The sequence below is a fragment of the Fusarium oxysporum genome, chromosome 5, assembly GCF_000149955.1.
Source record: "Fusarium oxysporum f. sp. lycopersici 4287 chromosome 5, whole genome shotgun sequence".
NCBI classification, from domain to species: Eukaryota; Fungi; Ascomycota; class Sordariomycetes; order Hypocreales; family Nectriaceae; genus Fusarium; species Fusarium oxysporum.
In genome coordinates this window covers 1163813-1180860 of record NC_030990.1, presented here as the reverse complement: position 1 = coordinate 1180860, position 17048 = coordinate 1163813, and the positions used below count along the sequence as shown (strand labels likewise).

Genomic DNA, 17048 nt, shown 5'->3' with positions numbered 1-17048 from the left:
ACAAGATACAGACTTATAAAATTCATAAAAAATGCAAAAAAAGAAACCTAGCAATTGCACGTTTCGATCGTGCGACCTCCGGGTTATGAGCCCGGCTGCGTCTGTTAGTATCATTGGCCAACTGATGCATATTGTAGAGAAACATACCGCGCTTCCACTGCGCCAAATTGCTTTCCTGGTGATAGAGGAGAGTGAATTTGTCGTACATATAACCCATCTTTCCATAGTCATAGGAGCGGGGGCGGGGTAAACTTAGCACACACGATTTGGAGCACAGTGCCAGAAGAAATAAATAGTTTTATGGTATTAGATATTAACATTAAAGCAAAAACGCAAGATATTAAATATTTTATTTAATAATATATACTTTTCTGGATTTTATACTGAACTCTTTCCCTGAGTGAGGCTTTATTTTGCCCAGTTAGACAGCCTTCCAATGATAAGAAGACTTTGCAAAACCGCCTGTCACCCAAGAAAGCAGCTTGGCGCAGTGGAAGCGCGGTATGTTTAACAAGCTCCATCGAAATCTACAAAACTAACTCATCCCAGCCGGGCTCATAACCCGGAGGTCACTGGATCGAAACCAGTAGCTGCTATGGTATTCTTTTTTTTTATTTTTTTTTTTTTTTTTTTTTTTTTTTAAACTCTTGTCTGGAGGAAACCTCTTTTTACTGTTTCTTTACACTGGAATTGTCTTCCAGGCTGCATGCTTCGCTACTGCTGCACATTCAACATCATCAACAGGCGTTTGCGATGCTTGCCTGCACAGCTTCAAGCACAAGGCCCTTCTTCAAAATTAACAAGCATGTTCGCTTTATCCGAGATGATTATTTGCCACTGATACGACAGTAGCAAAAGGGATCTGTATATGTTGGAATGCGCCGCTACGATGAACCTCAAGTCTCTGAAAAGGCGCTGATCTTCTTATCAAAGCTCCAGCGTTGGGCATTGCCAGTGGAGGGCTGTGCACTTGGGGTAACAATCAAACTTGCATCAAAAAGATAAGCCAATCACTACAGACTTACTTGCCACAATTTCCCTTTTTTTGCATAACGTATCTCAAAGCTTGAATTGCGCCGCAATGCTCGTCTATCCGTGACATCTTCACAGCCCATTCTGGAGATGATTGAGCGCCGGATATAAGCCCTAAAGGGAAATTCACCAACCCGCCAGCCTTACAAGGGCGCCTAACAACGTCATAACCAATCGCTAATACCGAGCTAAGACCGCGGCAGTGCCTCAGCGGCGTGGAGATCCGCAGATCTTTTCCGTAAACAGTAGCAATGCAGCGCTCACCTCCAAGGAGAAGGATCACAGCTACTGAATATATAAGATGAAGCAGTTGCCAAGGTACAGAAATGATATCAATACAAGAGAACAAGACAGCCAAATACAAAGACTTAAATCACGAACACTTTACACAAACGCATCTTTCATCATTCTATATCAACCAACTTCTTACGTTACACATCTCACAATGGGTCACTCAAACTCAACACTTCAATCTCATCAGCTCTCAGCTGGCGGAATCGAAAAGGGAATCCCACCCGTAATCCGCGTGTCATACGAATCAGGCTGGAGGAAATATGCCTGCTTCGCTCGCATGAAGCTTTTCCTCAGTGGCCCCAACGGCGAGCCTATGTACACACTCAACTTCGTCAAGGGCTTATACGGCGACATCATCCTCCACAGCGGATCATCCATCGACTCACCACCACTGGCTGCTTCTGGTAGGGAGTCAAGCCTTCGCGATGATTATTTGGTCACATTGCCTTCACTTTCCGGCAATGGTCCTCAAGAGGAGATCCTCCGTCGTCCCAAAGGACTGAAGGGACGCTTCTGGTTTGCTATTCAAGTTGGCCATGGCCCAGACCAGCACGTAGAGCGTTTCGAATGGCGACGCTCTCGAGGCGCTGAAGTCAAGAGCGTTGGTCAATCACGCTGGGGCGGATACAAGCTCGTCCGTCTCGGCACCACAAACACCAAAGAGGAGTACTCCTCCAGTGAAGAAGATCTTCACGATGGTAGCACCAATGGAGAAGGCTACACCAGCGACGGCAAGGAGGTTGTTGCTGTTTGGGGAAGCACAAACTGTCTCAAGAGTTTGTCAGGTGTTGGAGAGTTTCAGTTCCGAGGAAGCGGTGCTACAGGCGAGTTGGGCCAGTTGTGGGCGTTGATGGCTGTCATGAGCTGCATGTCGATCTGGCAGAAGGTCCAGAGAGATAATGCTACTGCTGGTGCATCTTCTTCGTCGGCTGCTTCGGCTTCTGTAGCAGCATCTGCTTAGTTCATGCCTCTGCTTGTATTATTTGTATTATACCTCATTAGCGAGTGTTTCTTTGGTTCAGAGAGGTCTCATGATATCCATGTTGCAATAGTGTCTTTTCCACGATAGAAATTAAAGCATCTGATAATTATTTCACAAACAGTGTTTTATTAGGAGACTATGCAATAAAGTGAATTTGGTAATGTGCTTTTAATGGTTGAAGGGATTGAGCATTTGAGTCAAGGCTGTACATACAGGCTCAACCTGCCCCACCACAAACCCACCATAAAAATCTCGCCTCACGATAGCTTCATCATCCACATAAATCGGCAAAAAAACATACAACAGCGGGGATTCGCTGGTCGTCACCGACCCAACTACTAATCCGCCCCTTACCAGCTTGACTATGGGAGAGCGGACGGGATCCCGTATTTTCTGGTAGGTATGGTCGTATGTACTACCTAGGCAACCAAATGCAGATTATATCTGGACCTTGTTCAAGTCTCACTGGTGCTTCGCCCTCTCAACTAGACGCTCAGCACACATGCCGATTTGTTGTTGACCCTCATTGGAACTCAGATAGGCCTCGGCCAGACGTTCAATCTCATCCATGCGTTCCACAGCGGCGAGGTCAATGGCTCCAAGTTCAAGTGTCCCGTTGAGTCGAAAGTACCCTTCCTTTCTGATATCTGCAAATCGCGGGTCTTCCAGAACAGCTTTGTGATGCTTCTCTGTGCTTGTGGCCATGTTGATCATGTAGTTCATGAGACCCGTAAGTCCTGCGCTTGCGTCTGAGGCTTGGTACGCACCAGTACCAACACTAATCACGGTGGAGATCTTATCATCCGGGAACTCTTGCTTGGCTTCTTCGATAACTTCAATCACGGGGTTGTTACTCTCAAGTCCACCATCGAAGTAAGAAACGCCACCTGCTTCTATGTGTGGGAAATACATTGGCGCTGCTGAGGTTGCTCGTGCAGCTTCCCAGATCTTGAACCTTTCAGCTGGAGCATTTGTTTGTTGGTCGAGGGGTTCATATGATCGAATTCGTCTCACCTTTTCCTCGTACTTAGGCACGGCGCAGACGAAAGAGTACGTGGCAGACTTCATGTCAGTGATGAGAGTTAGGTCCTCCACTGTACAGCCACTTTGCCTCAGCATAGCCGAGTCACTGGGAAGAAGGTTCTCTTTGACGGTACGACAAACGGCTTCTTTGAGTTTATCGCCATCAAACCATGGCCAGCTTAGAGCAACATTACTGGCCTTGCGGAAGTTCTCCAGGAAGGGCACCTTGAACTTCCTAGAAAACACTTCCTTGGACAGAGACTTGTAAGCTTGAATACAGAGCTGAGTGTCCATCTGAAGCCGACCTAGCATGATTGCTAGCAAACCTCCTGTACTTGTGCCGCCAATAAGGTCGAAATAGTCGCAGGGCTTTTTATGTCCTGCACCAGGGCCTTCAAGGCGTCGTGTCTCCTGCATCAGCCGATCAATGATGATGATGCTAAATAATCCCTTGACACCACCTCCATCAAGTGACAAAAGACATAGACCTCGAGATTCAGGAGCACTCGACCTATGTAGTCGAGTTTCGACGTCCATAGCTCGAATCATGAACGAATCGAGAGCGTCGAGGACACGAACGAGGTTTTCATCTCGTGGACTTTTGAAGCAAACGAGGGACTGGTGGTCGAGATCCAAGGGCATGGTAGGAACAGGACGGGCGACCAGAGTTGACTCTTCCTGAGTAATAAGAACACGTCTCTGGGCTTATGTTAGCTTCAGATCTGGAACATGAGTGACAAGATTCACTGACACTCAGTCCGCCGGGCCCCTTGGTTTCATAGAAGCAATTGATGAGGAGGTTCTCTCCACCGAGACGACGAAATGCATGGTTAACACGAAAGGTGGTATACATTGCCTTTTCCAACTCATGAGAGTGACCGCCCAATGTACCTGAAGCTCCGCGACTCAAAGCTCTCCAAAACTCTGGGACTTCAAGCTTAGCCCTACTCATATCCCTGTCTTTATGGATTGTCCCAAAGAACACATAGCCACGACTCTGGGTATGAAGGGCTTTGTAGTCTGGGTCATCTGTGTTGGAAGGGTGTGTAGCAACATACACCTGCTTGAGAACAGTGCCACCAAAACTATGGCCGAGGAAGATAATCGGTGACTTTGAGCGGTTCTCTTGACGGCGGTCTCTGAGGATATCCTGAATCAGACCGTTTATGTCAGGAGGGTGTGCTGACAAAGTAGAGAGCATATCTGGATAGTTGAGAGAGAGGATTCTGCATGATGGGAACTTGGGTACGAGAGTGTGTTTGAGCCAGCAGTATCCGAACGAGCTCCAGGTACGATTCCAATCGCCTCCCAGACCATGAAGAGCGATTATACTAAGAATAATTTGTTAGCATGTGGTTTGATGACATCGAGTGCGGCTTACTCTGCAGATGCTTGATCCGTTGCGTTGTTCCCCTTTGTAAGAGAATGGATCGTCCGACCATTATACGATGCCATTTTGAGTTGGCAACGCAATCTTGCGATTGATAGACAATACTGCCCCTGGTAAAAGCCTAAATCAATGGGCACTGCAGTACCAAATTAAAGTCCGATTTAAGTCTTGCATGCTCTTGTGCCAAGTTCCTATTTTTGGCTGTTGGCCCTTTATGAGGGCCAGCATTCAGCTATGGCTTCGAAGATGCTAGCGACATGAATATGTAGTGGCATTTCAAAGACAAAGATCTCGCTGAAAAGCAGGCTGGGGCTTCGAAGACCTCGTGAGACTGATAGACCAATCCAAGCCTAGTTTCATCAGATAGAGAGACATGGCTGTTGTGCAAGCACCCATGCAAGGTACAGGATGCTACTTTTCCAATAGGGTATCATTTGTGCCGATCAGGCAGACATACTTGAAAACAAACACAAATGTTAAGACAGCTTTCAGTTTCACTCGAACTCCTCACGAGAAGTGCAATTGATGAGAGTTTAGAACCAGGCCATTGTCTTACTCACCCACAATGGCCATAACCTCAGCTGTTGCACCAGAAATAGCCCTTATCCCACTCGTAGCCTGCTCAATGAGCTTCTGATCAACGGCCTTCAACTTCGCCTTTGCAGGAAATTCCAGAATATTCTGCAAGATCCCATTCAATCTTGCCGCCATCCCGCGCCTAGTCTTCTCATATTGACATTCCTGCAGTTCCTGTGATATCTCAAAGATGTTGAGCCTCGCCTTCTCCAGTGCCATCTGCACTTCGCAAAGGGTCTTGAACGCTCTGCTTGATTCTTGACGAATAGTCAAGTTTGCGCTTTGGATCTGCTTGATTTGATCCATGTAATAGGCGCAACTGTCGTGGTGACGGCCTGATTGTGCCATTTGGAGTTCAAGCGATTTCAGTTCTGAGTCGTGACTTTGGACAAGAAGCTCGTGTTGTTCTTTTTGCACCCTGAGTGCTTCTTGCTGTTCGGAATTCATACTGCGTGTGGCATCACTGTGTCAACGGGGACCATAGACTGTAGTTTGCATGACTTACAGAGTTTTGACACCGGCTACTATTCCTACCGAAATACCAACAAATGGCATTGCAAAAGCCCCCGCTGCAGCAAGTACCGTGACCTAAAGACCGGAAAGTTAGCAAGAGATCAAGTATTTATTGAGCACAGATCGCTATCCTCACCGCTCCCCAGGTATTTTTCCAGGCTCTTGCAGAGTCATGATCTGCCGTGAGCTCCTCAAGCCGTTGAATCTGCTGCCTCAACTCTGCCATTGCCCCAGAACACTCAACATCCTGATTCTGGATCTGATATTTGAGGTCCTCTAACTCCTGCTTCAGCTCAGCTTCAGCAGCTCTCATAGCTTGAAGGTTCTCCTCAACTCCAGACCGACTAATTTGCGAAAAGTCCTTCTGGAAGCGTGTAGTATCATCGATACTCTCTCCTATGACTTGCCCGGCGTATTCAAACTGTGTCTCGACTTTATGTACACCATTCTTGAGTTTCGCCGTAGTCTTGTTCACGGTATGTTCTGTTCGTCGATCAATGCCGATTAAACGAAGAGCCGATTTGAGATGTGGACTGCGGTCGTGCCATGCAACTAGACGTTTATCGTGTTTGCGAACGAGATTTATGACTTGGAATAGGCTCTTGACGGCTTTCTCAAGTGAAGAACGGCATCGTTCGGATTGTGTGGCTCGCATTTCTAAGTCGGCTGCTTTGAGGGACTGGTGCTGTGATTGCAGCACAGTCAAGCGAGCCTGGAACTGGGATAATGAGATTCCTCCCGAGGTTGACATTATGGTTATTGAGGCCAAATTTTAGAATGGGATACAATTGCAGGATTGAATCCAATCCCAGGATTGAGGGTAGGAGTTGAAACTACTCGGCAATTCTTGAACTGCGATGCCGAGCCTGATAAATCCATACACTATTAAGAACTATTAAGACTCGACAGGCTCTCTCCTACAAGCAACCACGACAATGCCGCATGCATGGTGTCCTTGTATAACCTATCAGGTACTCCTTTGGGAAGAGCTGAAAACTAAAATGCGGGCGCCCACCATGCATATGTCGACCCCTGTCTCTGAACGAAGCTTTGGCTTTTATCGTGAGCGGGGATAGGCTCAGCGAGGGTTGAAACTGACCTTAGTTTGCATATGGAATTCCCTAGTAAGGGACAGGTGCAGATGAAACGTTGGCACATATACATTGAGGTACTTCTTGGACATGGGTAGCCCCTCTTCAGTCGATCAGTCGGCGCGGTGCTTCTGGGATAAAGCTGTTTCTTTTAGATTTTGAAATTCTATCGATGGATGTTTAATCGCCTTTAAACTTTCTGTCTGTTGTACTCAATCCCTTAGGAACATCTGATATCGCCAGCTCCAACATGGGCAGCTTAGTTCGGTTCCCGGCCGAGATGTCTCAAGGGCCTCGTGATAATCTGTTAGAGCCTTTGATCAGAGCCGAATTGCTTACTCAGAAGCTTCAATTGTGCCTCTACATTTCTACGACAAGCAATGCCACGTCTGTCTTTCTAGTAGACGCGGATGGCTTCCCAGGGTAAGAAACTTCGTCCATGTCAATAAGCACTCTGGTCTCGGAAACTTGAATGCCAACACTATCATCAGGAGCGATAATCTGTCTACAGCCCTGGCTGAGCATTGCCATATGGGGCTCGACAAATTGGTGGAAACACATGGAGCTTTCTACAGTATCTACATGAAGACCAAGTCCATGATACAGGATACGGGAACGGTAAGAGTAACGAACCAGCTCATGGCGTATTAATGCTAACCTCTTGGTTACTAGCTGAACGCACTACAAAGTACTTTTGGTGTTCCCGGCGAGAAAGCGTCTTTCGATAGGCATCTCAGGAAGCTCACAAACGCAACGGAAGTATGCAGAAAACAATGCGATGAACTTGACAAAAGTCTCCAAGCCTGGCGTGCTTCCGTTGACGAATTCAGTCGTCGTATCAGCAAGACCAAAGGTCAGTTACCACAGGATTCTTACAAACTGTACAGTCTTAGTAATGGTAATAGACATCATGAACCAGGAAGAGAACGCAACAAACAAAAAGATCGGTACTCTGAAGACCGAGATAGACGACCAGATCTACAACCAAGACAGGGCTCAGGCAAACGAAGATGCCGCTCGAGCCCGGCGAGAGGATCTTTCCAGGCAAAAGAACAAATTAACAAATCAAATTGGAACTATCATCCAGTCTGCTGGTTCTGCAGACATCGGCGGAAAGATGCTGATGGCTGGAGGTCAGATGGCCGCTACGTGGATACTCAACCTCTGGGCGAGCAACGATCTCCAATCAGCGCAGAGAAACATGCAAGATCAGCTTGAGAGAGGTCAGGAGTATAGGCGACGTAAGGAGGAGGCCGAGGTTGACATTCAGAAGCTTTCGACGCAAGCTAATGAACTGGTACAATGCCCCTGTTACAATCCCAGTTACACAATACTGACTGCCGGATACAGAAACAATGTATTGAAGTCTTGCAGCCCGTTCAGTTGCTACTTCATGGGATTATAGATTGTCTCCGTAATGCTGCAATTCATCACAACGAGATGCTCGCCAAAATGCAATCATTTCTCGAGAGTTGTTCCGAGTCCAAGGAAATAGCCACAGGAATTTCCGAAGGGCTTTCCTTTGGAGATACATTGGTAAGCTGTCCCATATTCTCTTTAGCTGCATACAGAACTGATATTTATAGGACTTTCTAAACGAAATTCAGTTGATGCGCCAAGGTGCGCTCGAAATCGGACACTGGTCACTCATCTACTCCAAGGTGATTCAACAGACAATGATGAAAGGCTTTCAGCAAAATGAAACAGGCTTCTCACATGAAGATGTACTTTTCACCATCCAAAGGTCTCGTCAACAGGCAATCGAATCTGGAAGCGCAAAGCTTATTGCAGGCCAGGTACCACTCGCTCTCTTTCTGAGCCCATCAAGTACACTAACATCTTGTCTAGTTGAAGCAACAGCATGAGGCTGAGGTTGAAGCCATAAAGAAGGATCACGATGAGGTCGTTGGGAAACTGAAGAGAAATAATGAGAAAGAGATAAAAAAGATGGCGAGAAGTGGCAAGATGAGAAGACTACTCCCCTTTTCCAAGGCGTCATAGTCTTTTTTCAGCTTGGCCTCTGAGTCTAGCCGGAGGTAGTGAAAACACATTTAAAGAAGTCAACGGCACTGAGATGTAAGAGAAAGCCTTAGATATAGCACATAAGCTTGAGTCTGACCAAATTTATGAGCCACCTCAATCGGTGTGATTGTATCGGCAGATCGTCCTGGCTTGGAAACAAGCACTTCATCAATCAACATACCCATCAGGATCTTGGTCGGTCCTCGCACAGGCCTTGTCTCGATATGCTTTCAAAATCTGGTCTGAGGAGTGTCAGTGAAGGATCTGTGTCATACGAGCATTGACATACAACTTGTGGACTTCAGGCGATGAGCCATTCCCGACACATAGGTCATGAACAGAGGTTCTCTGACGAAAACATGTGAGATCAATCTTTCAACTCGGCATGCCCTTTCTTTTTTCGATTCATCGCTTGTCACAGGAAAGCTGTGACCCTCTATGGCTTGGTCGACGATGCTAGCAATGTCAACGTCATCTCTCTTCGTTCCTTTGCCAGCTCAAGCAAACATCTGCAGAATTCCAAATTGGCATTGACCTATTCACAAGCTGGTCACATGTTTATCTATGCAGGCTGAGAACCCGCCAGGAATCGTGTTACTGCTCGTCCGTCCCAATGGTCGCATGACCGAGCGAGCGTTCTGCATTCTGATTACTTCGGTTCTGGGTGCAACTGAAGAGCTTGGGCTTTGTCGAGTTAAGTTTGTCGAGCTCCTACCTTTGAATTCCAAACTGCTCTTTGTCTTCTCTATCTCACAAGCTTCTTCATAGAACTTTCTGCTGTTGCAATCTCATGTAAAGTCATGCATACAAGAAAAGATGGTCATTTAATATCTCTCTGTTCTGCATCTTTTGATCGAGTCGAGTCTTGACGCCTGGCAGCAGTGTTATACTTCTACTACATTACATCCGTACCAGGCTCTACTCAGCCCGGTCACTAGTACATTTTTTATATGGTCGAACTCTTCTGTAGCTATAACAGTAACTTATAGATACTCTGCTCACTAACCAAGTAGCCTACCGAGATCGACAAGTAGTAAGTTATCGTAAAGGGATATGATAAGAAACCCTGTTTCAATATGTTCTTGTATTAGTTACTCTATACACCATGCCTATGTCATTCAGACTAAGGTAATTAATTAAAAACCAGCAGTCAAGTATAAATAACCAGCCCTGCCAAAACAAAAGAAACCTCTTCATACACAACCCTGAACTCCCATAAAGAAAAACCACGTCCGTGTCATACAACACGCTGATCCATTAATCCTTCTAATGGAATATTATCAGATGGGTCGAGGCCTCCGCTTGTGTCTGGAACATCTCATCGCAATCGCGGAACGACCCATACTGGTACGGAAATGTCTATAAGAGAGCCAAAAGGTTAGTATCATCGATATCTTGGCCAAAACAGCAGATTTGCGTACTTTTGACTCCATACTCAAAAGGGATGGAAAAGCTCGTACGGCGAGTTCAGGGGCTTCGACCATGCCGCAGATGGTTCGGTTCCAAGATGATTCAGGTTTCCTTATTCGCACTTAGGAACAATAAAACGAAGATCAAAAGATGACAGCAAGTCGAGGATTTCAGAGAAAAGTGCGAGTGCTGCAGATAAGTACAATTATTTTATGAGGGGTGCTACGATGCATGAGGGAGCAGTTACATGCAACTGTTGGCAGCTGCCAGCCTTCGTCTGCCACTAGTTTCGGTCCGCTTTGACATTAATACCTATCTAAACACATAGAGCTATTACTTTTGACAATGTGTATATGTTAAATACACCCTGTACCCTGCAAAGGAAACTAAGACAAGCAAGCTGTAGACTTGGGTACAAACACAAAGCGTTTCTCTTTGTTAAGTGAGTACCATGATTTCAGAGCTGGGTGAATGTACGTAGGCTGGTCCGAGTGTTTATATAATATCTCGCTTTGAATCCGAAGTATTCGCGATGCAGTTTCCAAGAACAGACTGCGAGTACTATACAGCGAAGGTATTCCCAGATGGGGGTTTCAATCTACGATGACTCGCTTTGGTGTTGGGGGGCAACTCTCCAGTCGGGGACTATCAAGTGTGCCCCCAGATCGATGTCTCTCATATCAAATCGAAATCTAAAATCTCGTACGTTACTGCTGAATATCCTGCAGTTGGTATTTCATACACATGCACAAAAAGAAATCTCGTACAGCTGTTCAATTAACTCCCAAGGTTCTAATCCATATTCTCTATTGCAAACCGCCTTCAGCCTTCTTCTGCTTCTTCTCTAAAGCCTTCTCGATAGCCTCCACCCGCTTGTCAATCTTTTGGAACGACCAGCCTTGGAAGGCAGGTGGGTAGAACAAAGGGCGAAGGTCAAATCTGTGGTCGTCGGGCGAGTAATCTTCCCTGGGTAAAAGTCAACATCTTCAACGCAATGAATGATTCAAGAGGCCCGCTTACACATGAACAGCTGGTGTTGCCACAGCTTGTTTGTGGCTACATCTTGTTAGTAAAAAAGCCATTTCTCAATAGGAATATTGCTTACCGGTTGATGTAATGGAAATGGTAGAAACGCTTCACCTTGGTGGCGATTTCTCGTGGGCTCAGTTTGCCCTCTCCGCCCCATTCTTCGACAAGTCGTAGGAACATGCCGTAAGGTCCTAACTTACTCTCCTTACGTAGTCGCTGCAACAAGGTGTCAGTTTCATCACAATACTGGCTTTGGTCCGTAGCTGGTTCACTTACTCCAAAACGAGATAGTTCGTCATAGGTCATGCCCATATCAACTGCGGTTACGTCAATAAGTTAACTTACAACAGGAGATGATCACTTACTCTCGTCTGACTGAACATAGTTTTCGGTGATAGGCTCTAGCTCAGCCGTGGCTATGTTGGTGTTAGTCGTCTCGTGACCCAACCAGCGTGATAGATTTCGTACGTGTAGCATGAATAAACTCTTCCAAAATCGGCATGTCGAAGTTCTTGGCCGCCCATGAAATGAAACTCTTGAGATCCCTTTTGCTAATAGCGCCTAGAGGGTTCAAATCCGCACTACTGCAACTAAAAGTCATCTATTAGCATGATTCACATCAGGGGTATACGGGCGAAGCTCTTACTCGTACTTTGTGAGGTCTGGAAGATATCGTTAGCCAACATCGTAGTACCCTTCTTTAAGGCATACTCACATCCTCGGAGACATTCGTCAACATTGCTGGATCCTAGAACAAGCAGGCTTCCTCCTCCTGGTCGCTGTCGAACTGTTGGCAACATCTGAGCGTAGTAATAGGCGATGACCATGCGGCTGCGTGCCTGGATATTCTGAAGGGCCACTGCAAGAGTTAGTATATCACTTAAAAGGGGTTTAGCATACATTGTGTGGAGTAAAAGAACGTACAGTTTTCGGTCGCTGATCCACCATGAACCTTGAATTTAGGCTCGAATCCCGTGCCTTGAGTGAGCAAGTTCTTGGTAGCGTGGAAGGTATCGTCAATGTTCATGTCAGTGTGGTAACTACCGATACGCTCGGCAAGGTCCTTGGCGCGCTGTCGAGTCTCCTTGCTGCTCTGCTTCTCCATCCCCATATAAACAGTGTGGAAGATCTGGTTGCAGAAATCCTCAGGGGTTTCAGGCAGCTTATCCGAGTACACAGCAATTCTCTTGACGTCTTCGATGACCTCCTCATTACCAGCCTTGATAGCCTCAACGACAAGTCTACACATGCTGAATACAATGGTAGCGGTTGCACAGGAGTCGATACCTCCTGAGAGGGGGACCAGATAACCAGATGCCCTGCTTCGTCGCACTGCTCAATAGTTAGTATTTTCAGCTCTGTCGAGGTCAAGCTCCGACCGCCAGAGCGACAAGGACAGACGTACGGTAATCCCAAAGCCAGCAAGCCGGGCCAAGAGCCTATATAACACTAAGTCAGTCGAATTACTCCAACCGAGTTCTGTGTGCCAGATGAACGTACAATTTCTTCCTCGGGGACGTGATAACATGCTGGCCTAGGAGCTGTTGGGGCACGAAGGAGGTCAAGATCCTCATGGCCTAGGCTGAAATCGACTTCGATTCTCTCATACACAGGTGCTTGCACAGCCTGGAAGTTGCGAGATGGGGCGAATCTATAAGCGCGGACTTCCTCAAGGTCGACGGTTGCGGTAACAACTTCGACATCATCCAAGCTGAACTGGGAGCCTTGAGCTACGATTGAGCCATTGACCATGATGAGGGATGCACCATCGTAGAGAAGCCTGTCTCCATCAGAGCCTAGAGAATCGTCAGACAAAGCAAGACTGAGGCGATTGTTGGAGAAAAATACCAGACTGGTTAGCATAAAGGTATACACCACCACTCTTGCGAGTTGCTTCAGAAATTAGAGCGATACGCTCATCAAGCTTTCTTAGCGTGTGATGAGAGCCTGAGGAGTTGGTAAAGATTTCGACGCCATTAAGAGCCCTGGATTGAAGTCAGCCATAAGTCAGAAGTCCAATAGCTCGGTAATCCTCTTGATCAAGGATGGTTCAAACATACATGTTAATGTGAGGTGCTTGGGGGGTAAAGAGCTCCTCGCATGTCTCGGCGGCGACGGTTGTATCATTTAGGGACAGAACAACATCACCAATGGGAACCTGTCGAACGCCCTGGTGCTTCTGCAGAGCAGGAGGAAGGTTGTACTTCTCAACATATCTTGGCCTGTTCCAAGGAGTGAAGAATCGGTTCTCCCTGAAGTTACTATACAAACAAGTCAGCCAGGCGATTTAGCCTATGGACAGCAAAACGTACCCATCGTTGGCAAGATAGATTTTGGGGCGAAGGCAGAGCAGTTTTCCATCCAAGATAATAGCACGGCAGTTGTATCGACATCCTCTGTGCATGAGAGGAAGACCAACGTCGATGAGAATGCCATGGAGTTCGGTATCAGTCAAGATTGCGAGGAGTGACTCCAAGGAATGCTCGTAAACATCAGCCTCAAGGAAATGGTCAAGACTATTCAACTTATTAGTAAAGACTCATTATCAATTATCAAATTGGGCCAGAATCTGACTTACCAACCATAGCCTGTAATCTCGAGCTCAGGGCCCGTTCTGAGCGTAGCTCCAGCTTCCTTGGCCAGAATAATACTCTTGCGAATTCTCTTCAAGTTGCCCTCCCAATCCAACACCCACTGATTGAGAGAACATGTCGCCAAAGTGATTAAATCCGCCATCTTGAACTGAAGTTGTCCAGGAAAATGCTCGCAGGCAGGTTAAGGTTGATGACTATGAAGAGATCGGGGTGGGCCTTCAGTTTATGTATTCGCGCGGGGTAGAAGCTTGCGATAGCGGCATACTTTGTTTTACATGCCTTTTGTATTTTGTCTTGAACCTTCAGCAAGCTTCCCTCAGTTTTTTTGCAAGCCAGTTTTTAGATAAATTAAATTTTGTGGACCGAGAGATACTCTATGGTCTTTATAAAACTCTTCTCAGTGGAACTTTTCTGTACCTAAATAGACCTTACGATTCAAGCATCTCATAATGACTCTCAGTGCCCCACCAGATCTAGACTCATGAACTCGAGATACCGGTTCATCTCCGATCGTCCGAATCATAATGGCTTGGAGGTTAGAACAAGACATTTCGATCCACAGACAAGTTTGACGCTGTCCACGGCCTCTTGATGAGCATCAAATAAGTTGTCAAATTGACTTTTATAATAATTGGAATGAGTGCTCTGGACGAGACATTGTTATCATGAAATCCCGTTTTCTATTCTACATCCCTCGACCGTTTTATCATCTAAATAATGTTACACATGAGATTATATGGTACATAATTACATTTGACTCTCCGTCACTCTCACCTACTATATCCCCCCTTGGCAAGTGCCTCCTCAAACATGGACTTACAAGGGACCTTGCTACCCAATTTGGCACACAGGAGGAACGCACCGCTAAGCTTTCGGTGCAGACTGTATGTCTCTTCTGGTGGGGGTGCCAGTCGCTCGTGAAGCATAACAGGGATGAGAGCTTTGACACGCTCTGTGATAGTCTGGTCTTTAAAGTCATAAATATCGGGCGCGCTAGCAAGGAAAGGCTCCGCGAGTGTAAGGACAGACTTTGTATGTGCCTCAACCATGGTGCGACTCTCATGGCCGGTCAGGTAACCTAAGCTCTCTGACAACTCCTTTACAGCAGCCTTGTCGGATCGTGAAGCCGCAGCGAGAAGTTGCACATATTGTGTGACGAACTCGTCAGGATATTCGCGAGAAGCGCCAAAATCGAGCAGCTCCAGCTTGTTGACATCTGCGTTGTAGAGGAAATTTGTCCAGTTTGGGTCCGTTTGCATGAAACGGAACTCGGTGATCTCGCGGAGACAGAGGCGAAGAATCTGTGTACCGATCCAGTCACGCTGCTCCTGGGTAAAAGAGGTGATGCGAGTCACGCCGATACCATCCATGAAGTCCATCGTCAAGACTTGCTTACCCGATGCCTCAGGATAAACATTTGGCACCATAAAAACATCCTTCTCGCTTGACCCGAGAAGCTCCCTGTAGCGTTGAGCGCACTGAAGCTCTCGCTCGTAGTCACATTCCCAGCCAAGCTCTAATCGCGCATTGGCGATGGTTTTGTTGAGGTATAGACCTTTGGGGAGTAGCTTGGTGGCTGTGAGGAGAATGCTTAGGTTATCGAGGTCCGAGTTGATCGAGTCAGCAACACCAGGGAATTGGATCTTGACAGCGACTCGCTTGCCGTTCTTTAATGTGGCCTTGTGAACCTGCCCAATAGAAGCAGCAGCGATAGGCTTCTCCTCAAAATTGCTGAAGAGCTCTCTCCACTCAGGACCAAGGTTTGCTACTAATACACGATCACGCTGCCAGGCAGGCATGTAATCAGCGCGATCCTGAACACGCTGGAGCACCTGTTGGATGGGGGCAGGTAGCATCTTGGTATCCTGGAAACTCATCATCTGGCCAAGCTTCAAAGCAGCACCACGCATGCGCGAGAGCTTTGCAACCAGACGCTCCATGTTCTTCTCGCTCAGGAGGACAGATCCCTCGCCACCACCGCCAAAGGCTCGACTGAAGCCTTCGGTCATGGCGCCTCCCAACATACCTGCTGCAAGGCCACTATAGTTCCAGATTCGGCTGATACGAGACGAGGGGACCTTGGATTCTCGTAAAGCATAGGGTGTCTCTGAGGGCGTTGTTGTCTCCCCAGCAATCTCTCTGGCAGCTTGAATGACATCCTCGTCGATCTTTTTGTCGGCTGTAGGGGCTAACGGAGTGGCCTTTTCTGGTTCAGGCACGGAGCCTTCCTCCACCGGTTTCTGCTCGACGGGCTTCTCCTCCAACTGTTTCTTCTGCACAAACTTCTCGACCAGGGGTTCCTTCTCAGCTGGCTCTACAGACTCTACGGGTTCCACTGGCTTGAACACAGGCTCTTGAGGTTTTACGGGCTCCTCCTCATAGCTCTCTTCGAGGGGTGGTGGGCGCGGAGGCCAGTCTCGCATGGGATGTGGCTTCACAGGACCCCCAACTCCGGGGCGTGCAGGAGGTGCTCCAGGTCGACCTTGCTTTCGTAGAGAGTCGAGGACTTTGGAACCTCTCGCGGTATGGAAGATATTGACGTCGATCCCAGGTGGTAGATCAAGATCATCCTCTTTCGCCGGTTCCGACGTAGCCTGTTGCTGTGGGCTCGGTCTGAAATTGGGGATCGGGCTATTGAAGGGTGCTCTTTCGGTTCTCGTCACTTCAGGCGGAGCATTTTGTTTCGGTGTCTCGGTTATAGGTTTCTTCTCTCGTGCCGCCGGTGCAGCTTGCTCGTATACAACCTCATCGCTCGCGCCCGCAGCATTCTGTGCTTTCTCCCCCGTCGGTGAGCTCCTTTGAGCATTTCGCTTCCTCAATGCTGCGGCAACACTCGAAGTTCGACTGTAGGTATCGATCTGGCGACCTCGGAGCGCGACATGCTTAGCGGCGACACCTCGAGAGGCATTGAGCACTGCCGCAAGGTCAATTGCGAAGTCGACGAACCTCATCGGGCTTATACGGCCTCCTTGGGCCAGAAGCACATTGAATGGAGGTGATTGATATTGTCTGGCTTGCTGGCGTTGGCTGCCAGCTAGGTTTGGTGGGTTGGTGGTTCCAAGGTTCAATGGAAAAAAGTCCATGATCTAATC

General features: G+C 47.4%; 6 protein-coding genes and 3 non-coding genes across 11 annotated transcripts; 3 read left to right on the top strand and 6 right to left on the bottom strand.

Moving 5' to 3' along the window:
• Positions 1 to 48: 48 nt before the first annotated feature.
• On the bottom strand, positions 49 to 172 carry FOXG_18118. The gene has a single exon. It is a non-coding gene; the product is annotated as a tRNA-Arg (tRNA).
• A 304-nt stretch (positions 173 to 476) lies between these two features.
• FOXG_18117 lies at positions 477 to 596 on the top strand. The gene has a single exon. It is a non-coding gene; the product is annotated as a tRNA-Val (tRNA).
• Positions 597 to 1278: 682 nt separating this feature from the next.
• Positions 1279 to 2469, top strand: FOXG_01516 (uncharacterized protein). Its single transcript, XM_018378372.1, has one exon. The coding sequence runs from the start codon at positions 1334 to 1336 to the stop codon at positions 2285 to 2287; it is 954 nt and encodes a 317-aa protein (XP_018234280.1). The 5' UTR covers positions 1279 to 1333; the 3' UTR covers positions 2288 to 2469.
• A 133-nt stretch (positions 2470 to 2602) lies between these two features.
• Positions 2603 to 2718, bottom strand: FOXG_18116. The gene has a single exon (XR_001936360.1). It is a non-coding gene; the product is annotated as a 5S ribosomal RNA (ribosomal RNA).
• Positions 2681 to 4831, bottom strand: FOXG_01515 (uncharacterized protein). The gene is made up of 3 exons (XM_018378371.1): positions 4713 to 4831; positions 4083 to 4662; positions 2681 to 4030 (listed from the first exon to the last, which is right to left on the bottom strand). The coding sequence occupies exons 1-3, from the start codon at positions 4784 to 4786 to the stop codon at positions 2771 to 2773; spliced, it is 1914 nt and encodes a 637-aa protein (XP_018234279.1). The 5' UTR covers positions 4787 to 4831; the 3' UTR covers positions 2681 to 2770.
• Positions 4832 to 5270: 439 nt separating this feature from the next.
• FOXG_01514 (uncharacterized protein) lies at positions 5271 to 6644 on the bottom strand. Its single transcript, XM_018378370.1, has 3 exons — positions 5947 to 6644; positions 5803 to 5885; positions 5271 to 5745 (listed from the first exon to the last, which is right to left on the bottom strand). Exons 1-3 carry the CDS (start codon positions 6559 to 6561, stop codon positions 5274 to 5276), a joined length of 1170 nt encoding a protein of 389 aa, XP_018234278.1. The 5' UTR covers positions 6562 to 6644; the 3' UTR covers positions 5271 to 5273.
• A 392-nt stretch (positions 6645 to 7036) lies between these two features.
• Positions 7037 to 9107, top strand: FOXG_01513 (uncharacterized protein). Its single transcript, XM_018378369.1, has 7 exons — positions 7037 to 7324; positions 7393 to 7519; positions 7574 to 7754; positions 7807 to 8198; positions 8252 to 8437; positions 8488 to 8697; positions 8750 to 9107. Exons 1-7 carry the CDS (start codon positions 7152 to 7154, stop codon positions 8900 to 8902), a joined length of 1422 nt encoding a protein of 473 aa, XP_018234277.1. The 5' UTR covers positions 7037 to 7151; the 3' UTR covers positions 8903 to 9107.
• A 1858-nt stretch (positions 9108 to 10965) lies between these two features.
• FOXG_01512 (NAD+ synthase (glutamine-hydrolysing)) lies at positions 10966 to 14331 on the bottom strand. 3 transcript variants are annotated; one of them, XM_018378368.1, is made up of 16 exons: positions 14222 to 14284; positions 13941 to 14150; positions 13675 to 13878; positions 13423 to 13623; positions 13211 to 13347; positions 12863 to 13158; positions 12768 to 12801; positions 12287 to 12694; positions 12078 to 12221; positions 12009 to 12024; positions 11831 to 11952; positions 11728 to 11778; positions 11639 to 11679; positions 11439 to 11578; positions 11354 to 11389; positions 11033 to 11299 (listed from the first exon to the last, which is right to left on the bottom strand). In XM_018378368.1, the coding sequence occupies exons 2-16, from the start codon at positions 14096 to 14098 to the stop codon at positions 11140 to 11142; spliced, it is 2148 nt and encodes a 715-aa protein (XP_018234276.1). In that variant the 5' UTR covers positions 14099 to 14150; positions 14222 to 14284; the 3' UTR covers positions 11033 to 11139. The 3 variants fall into 3 exon arrangements, with proteins under 3 accessions (XP_018234275.1, XP_018234274.1, XP_018234276.1); XM_018378367.1 differs by having other exon boundaries at positions 10966 to 11299; positions 13941 to 14331; XM_018378366.1 differs by having other exon boundaries at positions 10966 to 11299; positions 11439 to 11679; positions 13941 to 14331.
• Positions 14332 to 14598: 267 nt separating this feature from the next.
• Positions 14599 to 17039, bottom strand: FOXG_01511 (atypical/ABC1/ABC1-A protein kinase; the record flags this gene model as incomplete). The annotated part of the gene is made up of 1 exon (XM_018378365.1): positions 14599 to 17039. The coding sequence occupies one exon, from the start codon at positions 17037 to 17039 to the stop codon at positions 14727 to 14729; it is 2313 nt and encodes a 770-aa protein (XP_018234273.1). The 3' UTR covers positions 14599 to 14726.
• Between the last annotated feature and the right edge of the window lie 9 nt (positions 17040 to 17048).